The 22,251-nt window shown below is 51.8% G+C and overlaps 6 protein-coding genes across 6 annotated transcripts; 2 read left to right on the top strand and 4 right to left on the bottom strand.

Annotated features, from left to right (window-relative positions):
- Positions 1-4,306: 4,306 nt before the first annotated feature.
- PSV08DRAFT_288026 (HTH-23 domain-containing protein) lies at positions 4,307-4,557 on the bottom strand (the record flags this gene model as incomplete). The annotated part of the gene is made up of 1 exon (XM_066092584.1): positions 4,307-4,557. A coding segment is annotated over one exon (213 nt), but the record flags the coding sequence as incomplete, so codon positions are not given.
- A 2,764-nt stretch (positions 4,558-7,321) lies between these two features.
- On the top strand, positions 7,322-9,902 carry PSV08DRAFT_388446 (uncharacterized protein; the record flags this gene model as incomplete). The annotated part of the gene is made up of 2 exons (XM_014226684.2): positions 7,322-7,799; positions 7,854-9,902. The coding sequence occupies 2 exons, from the start codon at positions 7,322-7,324 to the stop codon at positions 9,881-9,883; spliced, it is 2,508 nt and encodes an 835-aa protein (XP_014082159.2). The 3' UTR covers positions 9,884-9,902.
- Positions 9,903-12,670: 2,768 nt separating this feature from the next.
- Positions 12,671-14,035, bottom strand: PSV08DRAFT_176615 (uncharacterized protein; the record flags this gene model as incomplete). The annotated part of the gene is made up of 2 exons (XM_014226685.1): positions 12,671-13,449; positions 13,519-14,035. 2 exons carry the CDS (start codon positions 14,033-14,035, stop codon positions 12,671-12,673), a joined length of 1,296 nt encoding a protein of 431 aa, XP_014082160.1.
- A 558-nt stretch (positions 14,036-14,593) lies between these two features.
- On the top strand, positions 14,594-16,279 carry PSV08DRAFT_200079. Its single transcript, XM_066092021.1, has one exon. The coding sequence runs from the start codon at positions 14,689-14,691 to the stop codon at positions 16,183-16,185; it is 1,497 nt and encodes a 498-aa protein (XP_065949331.1). The 5' UTR covers positions 14,594-14,688; the 3' UTR covers positions 16,186-16,279.
- Positions 16,230-18,382, bottom strand: PSV08DRAFT_288002 (uncharacterized protein). The gene is made up of 3 exons (XM_014226687.2): positions 18,174-18,382; positions 17,288-18,094; positions 16,230-17,236 (listed from the first exon to the last, which is right to left on the bottom strand). Exons 1-3 carry the CDS (start codon positions 18,190-18,192, stop codon positions 16,611-16,613), a joined length of 1,452 nt encoding a protein of 483 aa, XP_014082162.1. The 5' UTR covers positions 18,193-18,382; the 3' UTR covers positions 16,230-16,610.
- Positions 18,383-19,428: 1,046 nt separating this feature from the next.
- PSV08DRAFT_361213 (aldehyde dehydrogenase domain-containing protein) lies at positions 19,429-20,858 on the bottom strand (the record flags this gene model as incomplete). The annotated part of the gene is made up of 4 exons (XM_014226688.1): positions 19,429-19,482; positions 19,533-20,237; positions 20,293-20,612; positions 20,667-20,858. 4 exons carry the CDS (start codon positions 20,856-20,858, stop codon positions 19,470-19,472), a joined length of 1,230 nt encoding a protein of 409 aa, XP_014082163.1. The 3' UTR covers positions 19,429-19,469.
- Positions 20,859-22,251: the final 1,393 nt, after the last annotated feature.

The following is a 22,251-nucleotide window of genomic DNA, read 5'->3' as shown; positions in this document are numbered from 1 at the left end:
GAGAGGCATTGGATAATCTGATCCTGATCCTGGTGCTTGGGAAAAGGGTAAATAAAAAGAGGGCTGTCGCTTGCTCGCTTTCTTAGCCACGGCGTCATCATCAATCAAAATCTTCGGTAATAACCGCAACGCGCCCGTGTATGCATGTAGCATGCACACATAGTTGGTGTAGCGCACGGCTACTTCCTTGCAAAGAAAGAGGGAAGAGGCCAGAAAGAAGGAAGGGGAAAGGAGAAAAAAAGGGGCGGTTAAACTGCTTTTGGGGTGTGTATACTTACTTGAAGAGCGTAGCGTATGGGGGCCCACGGGTTAATACCGACGCGGCCTTATGGATGTTGCTACGGGACAATTAGTGCCTTGTATGGGGGCTAAAAGAAAATAAGGCAAGCGCGCGATGGATTGAACGGCGACTGTTTTTGTGTGCATGGGGTCGTCGTAAGTAGAAAAAGAGAGACAAAGAGGAGAAAAAAAATTTGGCAATGAGGAGGGTCTACGATGCGAGCACCTGCCCGTTTGAAGGGAGTAGCCGAGAAGGATGGTTGGCCTCACGGGGCACTACCCACCAATTTGCATCTCAACGCCGCGCCGCGCTCCTTCGATCTCGCGACAGTTGTTAGGCGTGCAGTTCATGCTGGATGCGGCACGGCTCATAGCTGTTGGTAGTGCGGCGTATATGTGTGTGGCTCTGGATCGTCAGTCTAAAAGGATCGCAACCCTTGCCTTTACGGGCCGTGTGTGGCTTCCTAACCCCGATGCGTAGCCCAATCTCTTTGAGGAGCGCTGAGCTAAGATGGGCCGTACTTATACTGGCGTTGGACGACGACAAGGCGGGACAGATTAAGGTTGGTCCGTCTTACACTTCAGCCTAAGCAGCGAGCGATTGTGGCGTGAATATGATGACCAGCCGGCTCTGATGGGCTACGTGCCTACATCTTACATACATATATCTCTTATTGAACTGTGCCAACGCCCCATAGAGCTGGGGTTTGTGGGGACGCACTGACCGCTACCTCTTGTCGTCTGCGCTCGGCCCCGTCATCATTTGACGGGAGTTGATTGCATGCGCCGGCAGAGAAGACAAGCACTTTCAATGTGCCTGTGAAGGTGATATTCTGTGATACAAACGCGACAGTCGGCGGCAATCGTTAAATCGTTGCATCGGTTCACTGTTGCGAGATGAACCGCTAATCGCGTATAGTATACATAGTACTGCACGTGCTTTGTAATCGCTGCCCAAGATGCATCAATGGAAAACTCCGTCATACGACATACCGCCGGATGAAGGGTTATCCATGTTGTGAGAAGTCGAGTACCCTGCCCCCTCTCACAGCAGCGTTGGACTGCAGCCCGAAAGCTAAAACAAAACGTTGAGTTGAGCTCCACGGCGCAGTTTGTATTCAGAGTTTCGCGCCTGACATGATCACAGTTGGTAGTTATAGAGTAGAATTCACATTTCGCACTCGCGTGTCAGAAGTGCTAGTGCGAGGTCATGTTCGGTTTGAGTTTACTTGGGGAATGCTAATCCGGCTATTTCGACCCTGAATCCGAGCAGTTCAAAGTTCGCGTACGTACAGCTCGTTGGTCTATTGTAAGCGAAACTTTCTTCCAACGACGTTTAACGACAAACCACAACGGTCTCCGATACATAGCCTACTCATTACTCTTTACCTGAAGTGGGAGGAAGCGTTATGATTCAATAAGAAGAAGATTTACTTTCGATAAAACTCGCTGTGCACATGGTAAATTGGGTTCAAGATGCGATGCCCGCGGATGCCAAACATAGTGGGTGGAACCTGCTTGAGACATCAGATGGATTAGTACACTTGTTTCTTTTCGTTGGGAAAAACAACAAAGGTTGCAAGCGAATTCGGGTGTGAGCATCTAAGTTCGGCAAAAGACCTTGTACCTGGCCAGCAGAAGACCAAGCTAATAGGCTCTGCGCGGTCCTTGCAAAAGCATGGGCTTTTGTCGATTCGATAACTGGCTACTACCAATGAACGTGCATAGCAGCAGCTTGGGCATTGTTCAACCTTGGGCATGCTGTTTCACGAAACACACGAGCAAACCCGGCTAGACGGGCAGTGTAGAGACGTTCGTACTGCGAAACCAGCACTCTCGTTGTCGCATCATACCTTTGGGGTATTCTGTATGGCAGCATGATTGCGTGGATGTCTTAGATCGGATGTGCGGGCTAGTCTTTGCCGGGCTCGTGTCGGCCTACCCATGGCAAAACATGTTTGAAAAGCACGGAACAGGCTCTTTACTATTAGCGCGCACACAGCAAGTAAGTAAGTATGCTATTCGGTTGCGGCTGCACAATGATAGGATCGGCGGCCTGAGTCCGGGTGGGGAGATGGGAGTTAGGGCTCACCTTTTGCAGGTTGACAAGAAGGGCTAGCGCGGCCTGCAGGTACAGAAACAGGGTTCCAGCATTGATTGGGGGCCGCGGTTGAGAAGAGAGGGATCAGCAAAGCACAGAGGAAACAAGCCGGCAGAAGTTTGCGCTTGTTGGACTTGACCAGCAGCATGGCCCTACAGCTCACGGCATTTGTTTGGTTGCTCAATTGCTTTCGATGTGCATGCGTATATTGTCGGCAAGTCAAGTGGAGACAAGCGGGTGCTACTGGGGCACAACGAAACACATAGTCAGAGACGGAGGGTTGTTGGGCATATTTACGGCGGGTGGGTGTAGCACGTGCGCACCAGTTGGGACGGCAGACGATACCTCCGGTGAAGGTAGTCCCGGGAAGTGCAGACTGTAGACGGCATAGTAGAGCGGTTCTGGGTACTAGGCAGTTTGGGGCGTGGTGCAAGAGCCATGTAACCAACGTCAAGATGTCTGAAATAAACCTCCCGTGGATGGGTGGATGGATGGATGGAGGCGCAGGAGGCGTGCGTAAGACGTGGATCCCGCTAAGTTGAAGTTGCGCAAAGTGGAGGTATGGCGCAGACGCCGGCGATGTGAGGTGGGGGAGTACAGCAACTGCAGGAACCAAAGCGGCAGGGGAAGAGGGAGGAGAACTCTTACGCAACCACGACGGCCGTAAGACTCTGGGCCTGTGCCTGCCTTGTGGGTCCAGGAGCTGGGGGGGGGGGAGGGGGGAAGAGGCGGACGGGCGTGATGATAAGCGCATCCGCAGAGCAGCACAGGCAGTCGAGAGGTTGCGTACTGTGCTGTGTACACTAGGGAAGTAAGCATGAAGTACGGAGGTGCCTTTCAAAAGTATTGTCTCCCAAGAATAATCTAGCCGATGTACGGCCGCCTTAGCCGAGGCTTGTCTCTCCCCTCTATGTACTCATTGCCACCTTATAGCTCAATGATCTTTTGAATGTGTATAAGAATTCGCTCAATCCAGGCTTGGATCTTAAGTTGCGAGAGATCTCTCCAGCAGTTCTGCCAGACTCTGACTGCCTCAGCCCTTGACTGTGGAGCTCCTTTCTTCGTAGTCTCTCTTTTCATATAGAACCAGCATAGCTCAATACAGTTACAGTCTGGCGAGTTACCACACCAGAGTAGTCTCTCAACGTCGTGCAGGCGATAGATCACACTCTAGTAGTGGTGGGCGTGGCTAGGTGCCTTATCCTCCATTACAACAGTCTGAGGTCTATCTTGGAGGCATTCTTTGGCGAAAGGAATCAGCTTTGGGATCAGAACGCAGGTCTAATATCTCCACCAGTCTATGCCACCTCCAGACGTGCGCACCAGCTTGCCTGTCTTCTCTATCCATCTCCATTGAGGCTTTCTGCCACGCTTATTACGTAGCCCTATCCTCCTCATAGACTCTAACAGCTCCCACTCCTCTCTCTGTAGAGGCTCAAGCTCAGCGTTCAGCTGCTCAATCCGACGAGCAGCATCCTCTTTCTCTGCCTTTGTCTCTAGCTGATAGACATAGCATAGACCTTTCTTGTCGTACGAGAAGCAGCCCCAGAACATGAACTCAGAGTATCCCTTCCACCTCTCACGGATACAGCTCTTAACTACTCTCTCGTCTGCCTTTCTCCAGACTCTGTAGCCCCCACGTCGGTGGTTAATCACCACTGACGTCTCGTCTGTCCAGATGACATTCTTCCAGTCCTCCAACGTCCAGTCCTTATGCTCTAATACCCACTTAAGACGAGCACTCCTCATCTCCTGTGTCAACCCAGGCTTCCTCGTTGGCTTAGTCTTCCTGTATCCTGCTGCTCTTAACACCCTCCAGACGGTAGAGGCAGAGATTTCGACTCCTTGGAGACTGAGCCCACCAGCAAGGTCAGCACAGCTCTTCTCTCGTCCATATCTATCGTGTCGTACTTGTTAGAATATCTGCTCCTTCACCTCCTCTGCCTGCTTAGCAGGTCTACCAGTCTTTGGAGCATCCTGAACGTGGTGTGGAAGAATCTTAATAGGAAGTTCGTTTGGCTCAAAGCCTGCAGCAATAGCTCTACTATAGATACGATCAACAGTACGAGGGTGAACACCAGTTAGCGCAGCAACTTGTGACGTATTCTTGCCAATAGGAGGTGACTTCAACGCGATTACTAAGGTACGGGTATATATATCAGTATAAGGAGCCATAGTAAGAAGATAACTACGTAGTAGCAGGTAGGCTGATCAAACAGCTCCTCAGCTCAAAGGTAGGAGTTGCGCCAAGAAGAGTTGCGCCGAATCGCCGAGATTAGCGTCAGACAATACTTTTGAAAGGCACCTCCGTAAGTAAGGCGCGAATGCTGTCTGCGCCAAGCCCGTTTGTGCCAATCAGGGATGGTCCCTGCACGTGGGCAAGCGCGTGCCGGCAGTTGGCAGGGGCACGTGACCGGACCTTCACTGCTCATGTGCAGGAACAGCAGGCAAGCGCTGGGCATGCTTGGTGCGCGGCGAATTCCTTGCAGCGACGTAATGGATGTAAACAACTGTGTCCATGACATGCTGCTGGCCAGAGGAAGAAAGTATCCCTGACGTCCCTGTGCAAGCACGGCGCCTGGGGGCACCATGGCGCGGCGCTATGGAGAATTTGTCGGTGTGCTGGTTGCGCGCACATGCAGCTGAGATTGCTGGGCCGAGAGTGCGACGGTGCTATGTGGTGTCTTGTGCACGCCAGAACGACTCGTTCTCTCCACGCCCACGCTCGCATTCGCAGCAGAGGCACCTGACCAGGGGCTTGTTGTGTCCGCCACGGTAGCCAAGTATGTATATGTACGTTTGTGTCCAACACACATGTATGTGTGCCATGTACAGTAGGCTGCGTACATACTTGGGCAAATAACAGTTCCAGGGTACAGTAAGTACGGCAGCCCAGGCGCGGATGACGGCCCAGACTGTCGCAGTCTTTCTTCCTACGACGACGATGACGACTCGGGCGAGGCACTGCCGTGCCCTGTCGCCATTGATGAGACGTGTAAAAGTCTTGAGTGAGGCGGGGTACTCGAGGGTCGTATCGTCTGGTGTCGTGTCGTGTCAAGTCGTCGTCGTCGGTCACGGCATTCCGGCAGGGCTCTCCTCGGCTGTTTCACCTTGGTCCCAGGCGTAGGAAGATCTGCAGACAGGACCGTGATGACTTGTTGGCCTATGCCCGCGCGGCCAGTGATAGCCTGTCTTGCCTGATCCGATGCCTGTCACGATCCCCTTTAAACAGATCTTTTGACCTGATCACCGGCACCGCCATGGTGACATGCTGTGTCGTCTTGAGTGCACATGCACACTCTCGCATCCCAGGCGAGACCGCCAACCGACGTTTTGGTGCATGCTCCTGCCGTCTGCTCGTCGACTATTATGTATCTACACACATGTACATAGTTAGTAGATACATCCAGCGTGCATGCTAGTCCAACTTCGAGCACAAATGCGCTGTGTCCGCCTGAAAAAAAAGCGAGGCCGGCAAGTGTTCGGCACTAAGAGCACAAATCCCCTCCCCGCCAGCGCGTACAGGGCAATTTACGCGTTGGGCCTAGCTTAGTCATCTCCACACACACCATCCTCACTTATCGTGACACCCGCAACAGCAACAGCAACAATAACAACATCGACAAAAACCACGCCGACGTCGTCATAACGCTACCCGCCTCGCCAGCCATGTATGTCAGCAGCAACCTCAGCAAGCTGGTCCAGCCTCTCGCCCGAGTCGCACCGTGCCCACGACGTCTCCTCGCGGCAGCAGGCATGGTCGGATCCTCCTCGGTTGCACAACAGCATGCGCCCGGCTCGTAAGCAAATTGGACCTCACTTCCTTTCTGGCACACCGGGCCTAGCGCTGGCCAGAGCAGGTTTAACCGTTTATTTCGCTGCCATACCCAATCAGCGCCCTCGTTCGGGGCCCCTGCGACGTTATATTACTTAGGCCGACCTGTCGGGCCGCATTCTTGTGTGTGCTGAGGCCCAGTAGGCCAGCATGCGACGCCGGGCCTCCCCCGTCAACGATGCCCCTGTTTCCGCTCTCCCCAGCCACTAACACACGCCCAGACGTTGTCGCTCAGCGGCAGATACCCATGTCCCTGCACTCTTTGGATGCCACTAACATGGCCGATGCGCACTGTGCACCTTTCATCCTTCTCCACATGCTCTCCGCCGCTCGACCAAGCTGCCATGTACCTACATAGTGAGATCATCCCTACTCGCTCTCCAACCTCGCCGGCCTCAAATCCTCCACCTGCTCCCGTGGCACAAGATGGAACACTCCAGATAATGTCCCCCGCTGCCTATCTCCACCACCACCATAAACCACGTTCCTTACCCGCTTCACTACATCTAAACGTCTTGGATCCCATACCACCGTCTGTCTCAAGTGGGTCTGTGCCTTCCGTCAGCTCTTGCAACAGCCATAGTCCCTGGCCGCATCCTCGTCAGTCACCACACAGAGGCAGAGCCCTTTCATCAGCCCTCTTCCCGAGCTACAGCGGTCCGTGAACGCACCTTTGCATTGCCGTCTCCGTCCTAGCAAACGAGGCCGCTCTTCCTTGCTAGGTCTGCATATATTACTTCGGCTCTTATTGCATCTCGACTTCTGCTCTAAGTATCCTCGTTTGCCCCGCTAGTATTCCAAGCCTTGGCCCAGGTTAGTCCTTTCGCATCACCCAAGCCTTAATCCCCCCGTCCACTTCTAACGCCTCGTGCTCCAGTGGTCCCATAATACCTGCGCATAGACCACCGACGCGTCTGGTAGCCGTATTAACCACCTGCTCCATCCTTGGTCGTCTGCGATAGGCCACGCTCTTGCATCTTTCCTGTAACCTCAATGGTTGTGGGATTAAACATCTCTTGTCGGCCACCAGTCGAGACGCGCACAGTCCAACTTGCATTGACGACCTGACCTGGAATCTTTCTGCGCTACCAGTGAACTTGCAAGACATGTTTTCGTTCCATAAGAGCGATGTCTCACGGTCTCGACAGTCATCAATCGACTCACAGGCAACTGGAACATACCCCTCTACCTTTGCTCCAGACTCTTGGCAAGACCACCGTCCCGCACCCTCCTCCCATGGTGGTGCCCACTCGCCCGAACAACTACACAGATTCAATCCCGCCAGGCGAAGCTCCGTTTTCAACCTAAGATCGAGGAGCAACACTGCAACCTCCCTCACACCCTCGCTATTGTCTCAACACGACATGGCTGACCATGATGCCTCATGGCATGACTCACAATCAGGACATCCCAAGGCCCACCCTTCTACTGGATCGAGAAGGTCGTTGTTTCGAGGCAAGAAAGGAAAAAGACTGAGCGAAACTGGAATTGTTGGTGGTGATGATTATGAGGGAGATGCCAGTGAAAGGCGAACGTCGCTTCTACGAAAAGCTCGACGAAGCGGTAATCAACCTGAAGACAGTGGTAAGTGATGTGCTATCATCGCGCTGGCTTTCCAATCTCTTACTTTCATTGCAGGCAGCCTGATCAGCCGCATCTCCAGTCCATTTGACTTTCAACACCTCTCACATACCGACCGACACCAATTCGCCGCTCTTGAGCACACCGCCAATGAAAAGCTAGGTCCCGGATCTTTTCCAGGACGGACCTCGCAACCCTATCAGCAAAGCTCTACGCCAACCAACGACTCTTTCTTCAGCAACTTCTCTTCGGAAAACCTTAATGCAACCGAAAACAGGTCGTCAGTGACGTTGAGCATTGGCTCACCGCCTCGTAGCCCTGAAGCGACCTTTGCTGCTGACAATGCACCGCAGTTCTCAAACTCGCGGCGACCACTTCGACTAGCCAGGTCGATAGAAAGCTTCTCTCAGCCTGGCGTCAGTCCTCGCAAATACAGTCTCACGACGCCACCTGTGCCAACAGCCCGCATTCCCCTAGACCCCGCCTCTGAAGACAAGATGTCTGCTGCGCGCAGACTATCTCGACACAAGCGAGAGTCTGGTATCTGGGACTCTTTCTCGCTGTCTGCTGTAACTACCCCGGATCCTCTTCCAGAGATTGAAGAAGACACATCCTACTTTGGCCATGCTTTGACAACACCTGACGATTCTGCTATCCATGCGGCCACGCCCCCATTTAGCCCTAGTCTTGCCGATGTTGCTGAGGAACCAGAGCGCTTTGTTAGCCCAAGACCTGCACCACAACCACCTCTGAGAACACCAAGCTCACCAAAATCGTCGTATTTCGGATCATTCTCCTTTCAGAACCAGCAATCGCCTCCAAACAATCGTACGAACCCTCGAGCACAATTCGATGTCTCGCCGAGAGCAGAGCCTTCTCATTCGCGATCCTCGTCACAGCAGTCCGACACATTGGGCTCTGCTAATTTTGCCCGCAGAAGGTCCGTTCGAAGGCCCTCTCACCGTCGTCAATCCAACACGTGGCGCGCAATCGAAGAGTCATGGGAAGAAGACGTCGACTACATCTACGACAATGCATTGGAAGCTGAATGCGACCTGGAGTGGGATCGTGCATCTGATCATGGCGCCGACGACGCACAAGTCCCAGCCATTGCATACGCACACAACCATCGCGAGTCTCGCGTAATTCCTGTCGATCGCGAGAACCCTCTGCCAGTCAACTTCCGCTCTTCCTTACTTGTCCCAAGCACAAACAGTGTACCCGAACTTGACCCCACTTCTGCGATATCCACCTCCACACTCAGCACAGGACTACCTACCACGCCATCTGATCTTTACAGCGCCAATCACTACGGTCACGAGACAGGCTTTATCCTTAGTCCCTCTCTGTTGGTGCCACAGGAGTATAAGGATACTCGGGATGTCACCTATGAGGATCTCCTGGACGAATATGCTGGATCAGACCGTCACTTTCCAATGCTTGACAACGGCCGGAGCACCACCAGTTCTGCGCGCAGCAGCCACGTCCGGCTCAGCAGGCGAAGCTCGTATGATAGCAGCTTGATGTCTTCAATTCAAGGCTCTGGTCTTTGGAGTTCACCCGTTCGGCGCTCAGCAAGCTCCGCAGGAAGTGTACCTGAACTGGTGCCTTCTCGCCGTAACCGAAAAGAACTTGGTGTTAGTCTAGTTGGTGATCAACTCTCTGAACAGATTGCATCCCTGCGTGAAGATAACGAGGACGATGATATCACCCCGCCAGGACATGCCTTTGAAGGACGGACCTTTTTCGCTTCAGACGATGAAGCGCCACAGGATGAGGACCGATCTTTGAACCGCATCGAGACCGACGTCAAGACGTCTCTGGACCTCGCCCGCCGTGGCTCGCAGCGTGCTAACCACTTGACGGCCGATGAAGAGCTGGAGGCATCGCTCGACGTTGCTCGTCAGGACTCACTGCGCTCCAAGCGCACACACAAATCAGTCCTTTCTGATGGCGCAGCCAAACTTCTTGCTACTTCCTCCCATGCCGAGGAAAAACTAACCAAGCCACGAAGCCGTGCAGCGACTACATCCCAACCCCGCCCGCCTATGCTCAGGCTTTTCCCCCAACCACCACGACCAGTATAAAATATTGCTCGAGTGTATTTACTACATTGCTTTTCATCTACTCTACAGCCCAGGAGGCTCATGCGGTAGAACTAGCTGCACTCATACAAGACAGCTACGACAACCCCCATACATTCTGTGTATATATTTACGACTTACGTTGTTACCTTCTCTCACGATCTACTGGCACATTTATCATCGGAAGATCACAAGGGTTGGGCGTTTTTTCTTATCATCAGTCATCTCCTCCAGCACACTTGGACATTTCCTTTTTTTGTCTCATTTCCATCGGCTCGTTCTGAGTGCATTGTGTCGGCGCATCCCACTTCATTTCTTCGCGCTCTCCCATAGATCTGTTTTGTCAAAGCTCGGAACCTCAACCTCACCCTTACCTTTCTTTTGTCTATGGCAAGATGTTTTATTTATATTAGAGGCACCGGGAGATAATCATTATTCGTGTTCAGGACGAGGGTCGAGGAGTCGACCTTTCTCGTTCGAGGACAGATTGCGACGCTACGTCGCAAATTATATTGCATCACTTTAAACCAAAAATCCAACCATTACACTGATTAACCACCAGTAAACAAGCTTTGTTGATTTCCTTGAACATTTGAACTGGATTTCCAGATTGACTTGCATGTGCACCTGTGATGGGAATTATCACTCACCCTGGTTACAAATCCCCCTCTTGTTTGCGCCACTGTTTCAGCAACTGCTTGGATACGCGCCGTTTGATGACATCGGGTTGTCGCGTGAAACTCGTTAGAAAAACGGTGACCTACAATAGAGTTCGCGCCAGCTGAATAAACAAGAGCAAACAAGCAAAAAAAGACAAGCCGCGCTACGTACTACTGGGCTTTAGACCAACGTCTACTTACTAGCAGAATACAGAAGTCCTTAGGCTGATTCACACTACTTACGTACGCATACACACGGACCGCCGTCAGTCTTGTACCAGTCCCTTTTACGCCCTTTTTCGCCCCTCTTCCCCCCCAAGGACCCCTGAACAAGGGAATTTGTTTACATCGGACTACGTAGTGTATACTTATAGATTGCGCACGCCCCCCCCCCCCCCCCCCCAACTGCCACCCCGTCTAAAAATCAGTTCACCAACACGGACTTTGTACTAGTAGTAAGTATCCCGACCCAACTTGCGCCGCCCGCCTTGCTTTGTTTCGTAGCAGGGACGGGCGCGCACGTTGGATGGGAAACAGATAGTAGTAGTATATATCATCTGATATTATATTACCTACGCAACGAAGAAAATAGATAGATTGAAAGGCCTTTTTGGTAGGTTGCAAAAAGATTAGAGTTGGCACACACACACACACACACACACACACACACCAAGCAAGCTACGTAATATGCGAACACGCCTGGATGAACTGCTGAAATGTTTCCTGTCCACCATCCCTCCCTCCCTTCCCCTTCTACAGGAGTTTGACAGCGGACTAATTCTGCGGAACAAGGGGATGGGTGTGCATGAACCCCTGTTTTTTTTGCGCGTTGCAAGCCACATGAGAAGAAGAATGCTGGTCGAAGGGGGGGGAGGGGGTGATGGGGGATAGGGGTGGCCGGTCGAACTCTTTTCTTGTTTAAACGGCAAAATGGTTGAGGGGTGTTCCCTGGGGGTTGAGCTGCCAAGGGTTGTGCTTATAAGTATACTTAAGAAGCGAGTAAAATAGTGTAACAGACATGCATGATCCTTGATTCGTCAGGTTTTGTTGCAATGATAAGTTGGGACACTTGTTGAAGTTGTTTTTTAGGATTGGAAGGGTGCTGGGGTGTGGTGTGGGTGGAGGGTTGATTGGGGAGGTAACGAGTAGGAATGTGGTGGGATTGGGCTGGGAGGGGGGAAGGGGGGATGTGGGGCTAGCGCCAAGGTTGTGGTGAGGTTAATGTTGGGGTGATATGGAAGTGGAGGTTGGAATAAGAGGGGAGAGAAAAGGTAGTATGGATGGAGAAAAGGCCTGGATAGGATGTTTTCCCACGTCCGGTGCGGTGCTGAGTAGTAGCTGGGCGCACGGGTGGTACGGTGTATTTTTGTGTAGGCGAGTAAAGGCGACGATTGTCATGTAAACTAGCTTCCTAGTCTTATTCGCCTTGAGCTCCTTAATCGCCGTCTCACTCTTGTGTATCCACCTGCGGTGCTATTCCAACGTAATAGTCATGCGCAAAGTGGGGATGTCGACAATGATCACATCGGAGGTACTATTTAGGAAAGAAATTGATCGAGTAAAAAAAGAACCGCGGAGATCCGAGCCGGGCAACAACCCGAAGCGAGAGGATCGTCCCGGTAAACAAAAGAAATAGGGCAGAGGAGTCAGGGCTATGAGATCCCAGTACGCTCACGTGTCATGCCGTTGTTGGGGAACAGTGTCCCTTATAGCACGCGTACTATAGGCGAGGGGCCTGGCGGGAATTGTTTATTATCGGGTGCTAAGTGCTTGCTTGCTGACGTGTGGGTCGATCAATACTTTCCTCTTTTTTATCCGGATCCTGCTGTCCGGGATCGACTGGCTGGTAGAAAATGTGGGTAGATGAGGGATGGATCCTTGGCTTGAAGCGAGTATGATCCTGGGATTTGAGTGCATCGGCGAGCCCGCGCGCGCGTATGCGCTTGGATCTGTGGCGGTGTGCGTATGTGGGAATACGGACGTGAAGGAACATGATCGGTGTAGAAGTGTGATGGATTCGTATGCGGGAAAATGCCGGGAGTCTGCTGTAGAAGAGGGGGAAGGAGTAGGCTGAATGGCCGAAACAGGCAGAAGGTGAAATGAAGCTTATGTTTGTACTCCTCAAGTTTAGCTATTCAGGCTGTTTTTCAAGACGCTGCTTTGCTTCACCAACGAGGTTTTGGCGTTCGATAATGGGCGCGTGGTTGAAGTTCTTGTCTGGAAGTGAGAGTATCTTGACTCGCGTGTGGCCAGGCGTTGTATCATCTTCCTCCAAGAACACTACAACGGCAGCACTCTTTTCCGCAACATCCATTTGCTTCCGTGGCTTCTTGTCAGCTTTTGGGTCAAAGTCAACGCTGATGCCCGAAGAACGAAGATCCCGCGCAACAGCCATGCGTTGTGCTACCAGTCCAGCGCCGTCAGATGCAATGACGATCCAGACGTCGACTTTGCCTTTTTGAGCTGTCTCAGCATTCTGCTTTAGGCCCTTGAGTATAGCAAGGATTCGATCAATACCAAATGATATTCCCACGCATGGGATGTTGCGGCTGCTAAACATACCTGCAAGATTGTCGTACCGGCCTCCGGCAGCAATGCTGCCAACCGAAGTGCCTGACTGATTTTTCGCGACAACCTCGTATATTAGGCCAGTGTAGTAATCTAATCCTCGAGCGAGCGACATGTCGAACTGAACGTATTTGGCAATGTCGTAAGCATTGAGATACTCGAGGAGCAATTCCATCTCTTTCACTCCCTGTTGTACGTCCTTGTTTGTCGACAAGAGTGCATCTGATTTGAGGAACTCCAAAGTTGAGGTGACATCTGATACTGAATCGCGCAGTACGTATTCACCTAACTTAGCAGCGAGATCAGCATCCAGCCCTTTCTCTTCCATCTCTTTCTTGACTTCTCCCCATGGTAACTTATCGAGCTTGTCGACTGCCGAACAGATAGGCCGCACAAGAGCTTCAGGGACACCCACGGCTGCAAAAATGCCATTCAAAATGAGACGGTGATTGAGCTTGATCACAATGGGCAACCCAAGGGCCTCGAAGACCTCGGCTGCAATGCAAACGACCTCTGAGTCTGGTACCATCAAGTCGCATTGGCCAGCGTAGTCAAAGTCGCATTGGAAGAATTCGCGCATACGACCCTGCTTCAACGCTGGTTGGTCTCTTCGATAGACCTTGCCGATTTGGAATCGCTTGATGGTTCGGATATTATACATACCAAGCCAGCGAGCGAACGGCACAGTCAAGTCGTAGCGTAGGGCGCAGATCTCACCACCCTGATCTTGCAAGTCATAGATCAACTTGGTGTCTTCCCCGTATTTCCCAGTTAGATAAGTCTTTAATTCAAATGCCGGTGTATCTATTTCTTCGCCGCCGTGAAGCCGGAACACTTTGCGAATCTGGTCAAAGGTGTGGTTGCGTAGAGCGATGTCTTCTCCATGCCAGTCTCGAGTACCTTTGGGCGTTTTAAGCTGTGGTGGCATATTTGAGGCTCATTGATACTAGAGTACTTCTGGAAGAGATGCCGAATGGTAAGTGCACTACAGAGTGTGTGGGGTTGAGGTGATGTGCCAGAATGGGTGTGAAGAAGTGATGAGTCAGAATTTCAGGTTCAGTAGGTAACCTTGGCATTATTGCGAGCGGCTGAGTGATGACATTGCAACTCAATTCATATTTTGGTTATGACACAGCTTTCAGAATTTCCCGTTGTTTCTATTCGTTTTGGTTCCTTATTAGCTGCACGATTAATCTTAGGTTCCGCAATCATTGTCGGGATAAACGGCTGGCTGTTCGTATGCTCATGGTAGAAGGGCGCGCCTTTATATGTGCGTACGAGGTATATTTTTCCAGTTAGATCAATTTGTAGGACTTTGGAAGTTTAAGAAGATAGAGTCGTCTCTAGTGTGGTCAATACACAAACCCACTGTCAGCGAATCCACAAGTCTGGTTGGACGAGCTGGCTTGCCCAACCAGAGCCGGACGAGCCGAGTGCTTATCTCCGTTGGCGGACGACGTCATCCGTATCCTTTGCCACCTCCACCGCCAACCACCTCATGCCATTCCTTTCAAAAGCTCAGGCATTAGCCCTATCCACCCCAAGATCTAGATCAGAAATCGACTCCAAAAACACACAATCATGGTCTTCCGGATAGGCCGCCTCGGGCCGCGGAAACTGCTCGTGCTCATATCCGCGGGCTTCCTGTTTGTTGTATTTATCTTCCTCCTAACACCTATTATATCACCGCTCCCGCCATACACTGGTCCCTACGAGGTAGGAATATTGGATGTAGAGACCCCAGTTGAGAAAAGAGTCATACATGATGCGATTCTCAAAGCCACCGGGGACAAGGCCTTTGAATTGAATACGCTGGCCATCACCTTATACTATCCTTCTTCATTGCCTCGAACGCCACCTTCTCAGCGCCCATGGGCTCGACCTTGGCTTCCGCAGCCTGTAGGACTTATTGGCGAGGGCTACGCGCGGCTTGCGGGGGTTCCCAGGCTTTCTTCAGTTTTCACATCGGCACTATGGCTGTTTGGCTCTAGTACGGTCATCCCAGGGGTAGTTGATGCACCCATCTTGTCAAGTGCCCAGTATGTTCTGGGGACGGAGGGAAATAGTGCTTTTGAATTTGAAAAGATGATGAGTGCTGCCGAGCAAGAGCATCAGGAGTTGAAGCGCGACGACAAGTCTGCTACTTTACCCTGTATGGTATTTACGCACGGCATGGCCGGTATGAGCCAGAGTTATGCGCACTACCTTGGCAGCATTGCAAGTCATGGATACGTTGTCGCTGCTGTTGAACACCGCGATGGCAGTGGCCCCGGCACAATCATCCACCATCCAGACGGAAAAGAAGAAAAGGTCTGGCACATGGAACTCGAGGACCTAGAAGCCAACCCACCCATGACTGAGCTCGATCTCAAAGCTGCACAACTCAACTACCGCGAGGCAGAAATCAGCGAGACAATCAAGCTCTTCGCAAAACTCAATGCAGGCGAAGCCCCAATCGTCAACCTCAAACCCGACTCTCCCCGCAACGCCCTCCCAGGCTTCAAAAACCGACTCAACCTCTCCGCTGTCACAGTCGGCGGCCACTCCTACGGCGCCACAGGCGTCATGCAAGCCCTCAAATCCGCAGGCACAAAAGCTATGCCCATCAACGGCGGCATCGCCCTTGACCCAGGCAAAGGCTCCGGCCCCCTCAACAAAGACATCGACGTGCCCCTCCTTGTCATGCAAAGTGGCGAGTGGACCGAGAAACAAACACAATTTTACAGCCAAGGCTGGCACTTCAACGTAGTCAAGAACATTGTTGATAGCGTCAAGCAAGGCTGGTTCATGACGCTGAAAGGCACGGCGCATCCCTCGTGCACCGATGCCCCGCTCATTGTGCCGCTGATTATGAAGCTCGTGACTGGGACTACGCTGGATAGTAGGACGGCGCTGCATGAGTATATCGATACATCTGTGGCTTTTCTCGAATACTTGCGTACAGGCAAGAAAGCGGGCGTGCTAGACAGTGCGGTGACTAATGCGAAGGGCCCGTTTTTGGAGGGTGCGACGAGGGAGACGGTCAAGGGGCCGCATGGGGCGCAGTGGGAGGTGCATGTTGTGCCTGGTGAGGAGTAGAGTGTTTTTTATTTAGTTAGTTGAGGATGGTGGCGTAACGATCTGGTGCACAAGTGCAGGTGTAATACCATTTTCTTTCAATCTAGCGGTTCTATTTGATGCCGGCCTCCAATTTCGCTCTAGCAAATTTCTTGATGTTCCAATGGATATGCCCTGGTGTGAAAAGAAATCAATTGACTAAGTAACAAACCATCTCATACAAAACTACACATGATTCATAAATGACATTAGAATGGGGGGGCTAAACAGAGACAGCAGGTATGGAGAGGGGGGTCGAGGGTATAATACTGCAAATGCACAAGAGAGGCTCGAATATGCAGATCAAAAGGGCAGGCAAAGCCAATAATGTCAGATGCAGGGCAAACCGCCAACAAAGCCCTAGAAGATGCGAGGAAAAAGGAAAAAGAGGAAGGAAAAGGGTAAGGTCACCGACCCCAAAACCCACTGAAACGGTTATTAGCACCCCTTCCGCCTACTACACTGCCGCCACCACCGCCTCTGGGTCTAGGCTGTGGCTTCTTCCGCTTTTCCAATCTCCTACAACTAACGTCTGCTTTGACCATCATAAAACTCTGGTCAAAAACGTGTCCATTGGCATTTCCGCATCTCTCAAGCGCAGGCGCAAGTGCCAGCTCTACCCTTCGGCCTCGGGAATTACCATTGCTGCCGTAGCCACCGCCCATGTCGTCCGAGTCATCGTCGTACACGTCTTCCATTTCGCTGTCGTAGTAACCGTAGCCCCAGTACTGATCTTTCTTGCCGCCGGTAAAAGTGACGAAGCGGTAGTCGGCGCGCTGACGCTTCATTTTGAGATCGAGGGCTACGGACGCCGAAACGATTGTTCCTAGCTGCTCCTTGCCTGCGCTAAGGGAGCGGGTGGCCCATGGGCGTAGCTTGTGGCGCATGCGGCTACAGAAGCGGGATATTTGTTTTAGTACGGGTGTTGCGTCAAAGGTTGGGCGCCATTTGCCGTCGACTTGTGGGACAAGGAGGTTGACGGTCAGCGAGCGCCATCGGTGGTACTCTTCGGCTTCAGCTTCATTCTTGACGGCTGTGTATCTGTTAGTGTCGCATGTCGGGTGGAAAAGATGAGAGACCATACCCTTTCGTAGCGTATCATTAATATCTCGTAGTTTCTTGTCGCCCAACTTTCCCGCCCACACATATCCACTCCCTTTTTGCCAATTGTTGAAAATCTTTTGTTGTAATCGCATCCATACGTATGCTTGTATGAGAAGAGGCCGGTCTTCGGGGTCCTTGAGATAGACGTGGTAGTTGTCGGTGAGGTTTCCAAAGAGTTCTCTCGCTCTGGTAAGATAGGGTCGCTTGCTCGAGGCTCTTATAGGGCCGCTAAAGTACTCTTCACTCCAGTTACGTATCTCGTGACGTAGAGCAAAGAGCTCCTCTATCAGTGTATCCTCTTCTGTCTTGTACAGCTTGGAGCCTCTGGTCGAGGTGCCATTGGCGCCCATGCTCTTCCGCTGCAGCTCCTTCCTCAGCGCATCACGCTCTTTTGTAAGCTGGTAGAAGCGCTGGACCAGCTCATCCTGGCTGTTCCCTCGCAATGCGCTCTGCCGGGACGGGCTCTTGAGGGGCACATTCGGGCTGACTTTTCCGCCAGATCGCTGGGGGCGGGGCGATGGGGTGCTTGAATCTTCTGAAGATGATTCTGCCGAGGTGGCTGTAATCTTTTCAAACATCAATGGTGGTATGTACTGTGTCTTTCGTCTTTGCCTGGGAATCAGGACTTCCTCGTCAGACCACTCGTCGCCTACTTCTGGGAAGGGATAGCCCTGCTGTTCGGTGGGAGGCATATCGTCGGAGGACTTGGATTGGGAGGATGGAGGTTGAATGACCTCGGCGGAGGGGCAGGTCAGTTTGAGCGACTTGAGAGTAAAATCGCGTACGTCTATAGATGCGACCAGGTCAGCAGGTTATGCTATGTGTGTATATTCCAACAGCTCCAATGCGCACCGCACCACACGCACCAGGAGAAAGAGTGGCCATGTCAACGAAGGGCAAGCATCTTGTTCGGAAGAGCAGTAGTAGTTAGCAATAGTGTCGCAGTTGCAGTCGGGGTCAGCTGCGACGATTTGCAGTGGGGCCAGTGAATTGAATGAAGCAGAAGCATGCAAGATGCAAGATGCATTGTTGGGCACGCCCTCGGCCAGGACGAGAGAGGCCGTATGGCCAAGGCAAGCTTTTGCAGCTGGCCGGTACCAGCCTCTCTGCTCGACAGGAGCCCTGGCGGTTCGGCGCCAACCACTCAGCTTCCAATGCGACGGGACAAGCTGTGTGCATTCACACCAGTGACGTGTGACGGCCTGGGGGATACATGCAGGCGGCGGGGACGGGAGAGACAATCGGGTAAGGTGCGAAGAGCGCGAAGAGGCTGGGGCGCCATTCGCTTCTCTAGCCTGTTCTTTCTTCACCACTCCCCCCCGTCCCCATGCAGTCGACCCAGCCCACGTGCTCCCGCAGAGTACCCACGTCTTATCACTACCCAGGCCAGCCTCCATTCACAGCTACACGATCGCTCTCCGCTGCCAGGTTATGCAGTGACATTGCGTCCGCATTGCTTGCAAAACTACCACCCCGGGCCACGCTCAACCATTAGTCCGATGCATCAGCCACCACTAGGCTCGCCCCGCGCAGCCTTCACACTCTAGCTGGCCCACGCTAGGTTCGTGCCAACGTCATGGCTTGACACGATGGGCGCTTTCTTTGTCCTCTTCTCTGCCAGCTGTTTCAAAGTGAAGTGGCGCTATGTGCTTGGCTCCAGCAGCTTCGAGTGACCAGGAACATGGACCATGAGCCATTGGATATCCTTCACCAAGTGCGCTAATACCAACACTGACACGCCATCCGAAAACGGTTGAAAAAGCAACCTCACTTATTAATTTTGATATCTGCAGGCCACCAAGGGATACGTTCAGGAAGGAAAAAAACAAGGAGACCCCCCGGCACGGCAGTGTTCCGGCATTCGTTGTCGAGGGTTTCCATGGTAGCATGCTGCTGTGATGACATTCCCTTGCTCTGATCTTCAGATACGAGAGAATCCAGACTGCGTCCTAGTATATGAGGGTCATCCGTACCATGTTTACGTCTTTCTACCCTGGCACTTTACCGCAAAAAGAAACTGGATTGCAAACAATCATTGGTCATATTCAAAAGTTAATCTACTAAATCTGAATGCTAACAGAAACATCAAAGACACTGATGCCATTATCTAAACCCGTTACTGATGCAACACCCCGCTACCCTAGGCCATGTTTCCAGTCATCTCACACATTCATACTACTATTCGTTAGCCAATCATCTCTCGAAAAAATAGCGGACATACTCACTTGATACAGATCGTTTTTGCCTCCAGATAACTCATCACACCCATTTTCCCACCTTCTCTCCCAAGTCCACTCTGCTTGGAGCCACCCATGGGCGCTTCGAGACCTGCATGCTGCGACGTATTGATGTTCACCATCCCTGATCGAATCTTCTTGGCTATCCGTAACGCCCGCGGCGTAGAAGCTGTAAACACGCAAGCAGACAAGCCATAGTTTGTATCATTTGCCATGCGAATCGCCTCTTCCTCCGTCTTGAATGTGCGGATACTGATGACTGGCCCAAAGATCTCTTCGCGATAGATGTGAGCATCGTCGCCTGGATTGAGGAAAATGGTCGACTCAACGTTGAACCCTCTGGTGCCTTTTCGTACTCCGCCAGTGACCAGCGATGCTTCCTTCTTGCCAACCTCGATAAACTCCATTACACGTTCGAATTGCTTGCTATCAGCTAGTGGGCCGTACAAGATACCCTGCTGCTCTGGATGTCCCATGATGTTGCTGAGTTGCTCGAAGCGTATCTTGAGCTGTGTAACGAAGTCGTCGACAATGTCTTCTTGCACAAAGGTACGACTGGCTGCGACGCAAGCCTGTCCGCTATTCATGAGAAAGCTTTGGCTGTGGTGCTGAAGGGCGTTTTCAATGTCTGCATCTGCAAAGATGAGTGATGGTGATTTTCCACCGAGTTCAAGCGTGACACGCTTGAGGTTGCTGGATGAGACGTCAGTATTGGTCTTTGTGAACTCGATCGTATCAAACAATCTACCTCTGAGCTGCGAGTTTCTGGACCTTTTTGCCTGCAAATACGGAGCCGGTAAAGCCGATCTTGTCAATGTCCATGTGGCTGGCCATAGCAGCGCCCACTTTTCCGTCTCCGGTAATGATATTGATCACACCCGGTGGAAAGCCGGCTTCTTTGGCCAGCTCGCCCACTTGGATGAGTCCAATAGGAGATTTCTCAGACCCCTTGTAGACAATGGTGCATCCAGTAGCCACAGCGGGCGCGACCTTGAGCGCAAAAAACATCATAGCACCATTCCAGGCTCCAATGCCCGCACACACTCCAACGGGCTCGTACTCGACAATCTAACCCCACATCAGCATATACTTATCAGAAAGAAAGTCAACAATCCAACAAACCTTGTAAATTCCATCAACCTCCGGCCACTGCTCCCCAGGCACCTTATCCGTCCACCCGGCCATGTATCTGAAATAATCCGATGCAATCTTATACATCCACTGCGTAATCATGACCGGCTGGCCCATACTCTTTGCCTCCCACGCACCGAGCTCTATGGCGTGCTTGTCGATCAAGTCGGCAAAGCGATGCATGGTTTGCATGCGCTGCTGAGCTGTCTATTTGGACCATTCGCCTTCGTATGCGGCTCGGGCTGCTGCGACGGCTGTATCTACGTCGGCTAGGGAGGCAACTTGGATGCCATTTAGAACTGGGGATTCGTCATGAGGTGAGTGGATTGATATAGCGTTTCAGTGGAAGTGGAGTCGATACTGGTGGCGTTAGTTGGGTGGACGGGGGATACGTGTCTGGGTTTGATATGTACTTCGTTGTTGATGAAGAGTCCTTTTTGAACCATTTTGATTGGCGTGTGTATAGCATTTGGTTGGGGTTGGGGTTGAGGTGGTGGTTAAGGTTAGGGTTAGGGTTAAGATATGTACTCTATGGTCGATATCTATGCTCAAGGATACAAGTTTCGCTCTGGTGATGTGTTGTAACTTGTGAATTGTGAGTTGCGAGTTGTAAGCTTCAAGATTGAATGCATATTGCTTTCACACGAACACCAGCTATTATATACATATTCATTCAGTTACAATCCTAAACTCCACTACACCTGCATTCGGTGATGCTGTAGGAGTTCCACCAGCGGAATGGCATCTGTCGTTTACCTATTCTGGCTCAGCCAGTGGAATTCCACGGCCAGCAATATCAAATGTAGTACTAATCGAGTTTAGCTATCTCCGCCCCACGAGCGAGCCAATCGAAATGACTTGTTCTTAGGGTTGTGGCGCCCAAGGACATACTCGTTGGATAGATTGCATGCGTCTGCTGGCGGACCAATTTTCGCGTACTTACAGTAAGCTGCGTTCAGCCATTGCTGACTTTGCAGAGATATGTAAGGCGATTTTGTGCCAGCTCATGCGCAGCGTTTGTGCGGACGAAACGCAGATGTCCATTTTTGAGCGGGGACAGGGTAGTCTAGAACTTAGGACCAAAAATCACGCTACATCTTAAATTTAGACTATCCGCCGGGAGGTCAGGATAGCCAGCGATGACGCAGTATGTGCCGGTAAGGATGGTTGACAGATGTATGTAAGTATACAAGGCGATTACAACCCTGTTGGATGACATCATCTAGTCCTCTTCCTGGCAGACACCATATTTTACATATGGAAATGCCTCAGAGGCCCGAGAGATGGCGAGGTACGTGGCAGTCGTGTTCTATGCTCCAGCAAGGTTCATGCTATAGTGCTGCCTTGGCTACCGTTATATGAACATCGGCTGTAGTACGAGTTTGACGGGTTTAGAATGGCGATCAGGTCTCAGGGGTGTCCAGGCGATATGTAGGGCATTCAAGGTTTTCCACTCTGAGGCACATGCCGAGGGATAAAATGTTGCTCTAGTGTCTACTTGGGGCCCAGGCCGACAATGGAGCCTCAATGATCCACGCTCGTCCTGACATTGGCTAGGCTCATTATGAAGTGGGGC

Source organism: Bipolaris maydis (genome assembly GCF_028858645.1).
Source record: "Bipolaris maydis strain C4 unplaced genomic scaffold PSV08scaffold_5, whole genome shotgun sequence".
NCBI lineage: Eukaryota > Fungi > Ascomycota > Dothideomycetes > Pleosporales > Pleosporaceae > Bipolaris > Bipolaris maydis.
The sequence above is the reverse complement of the archived record's forward strand: the minus strand, read 5'-3'. Positions and strand labels throughout refer to the sequence as shown.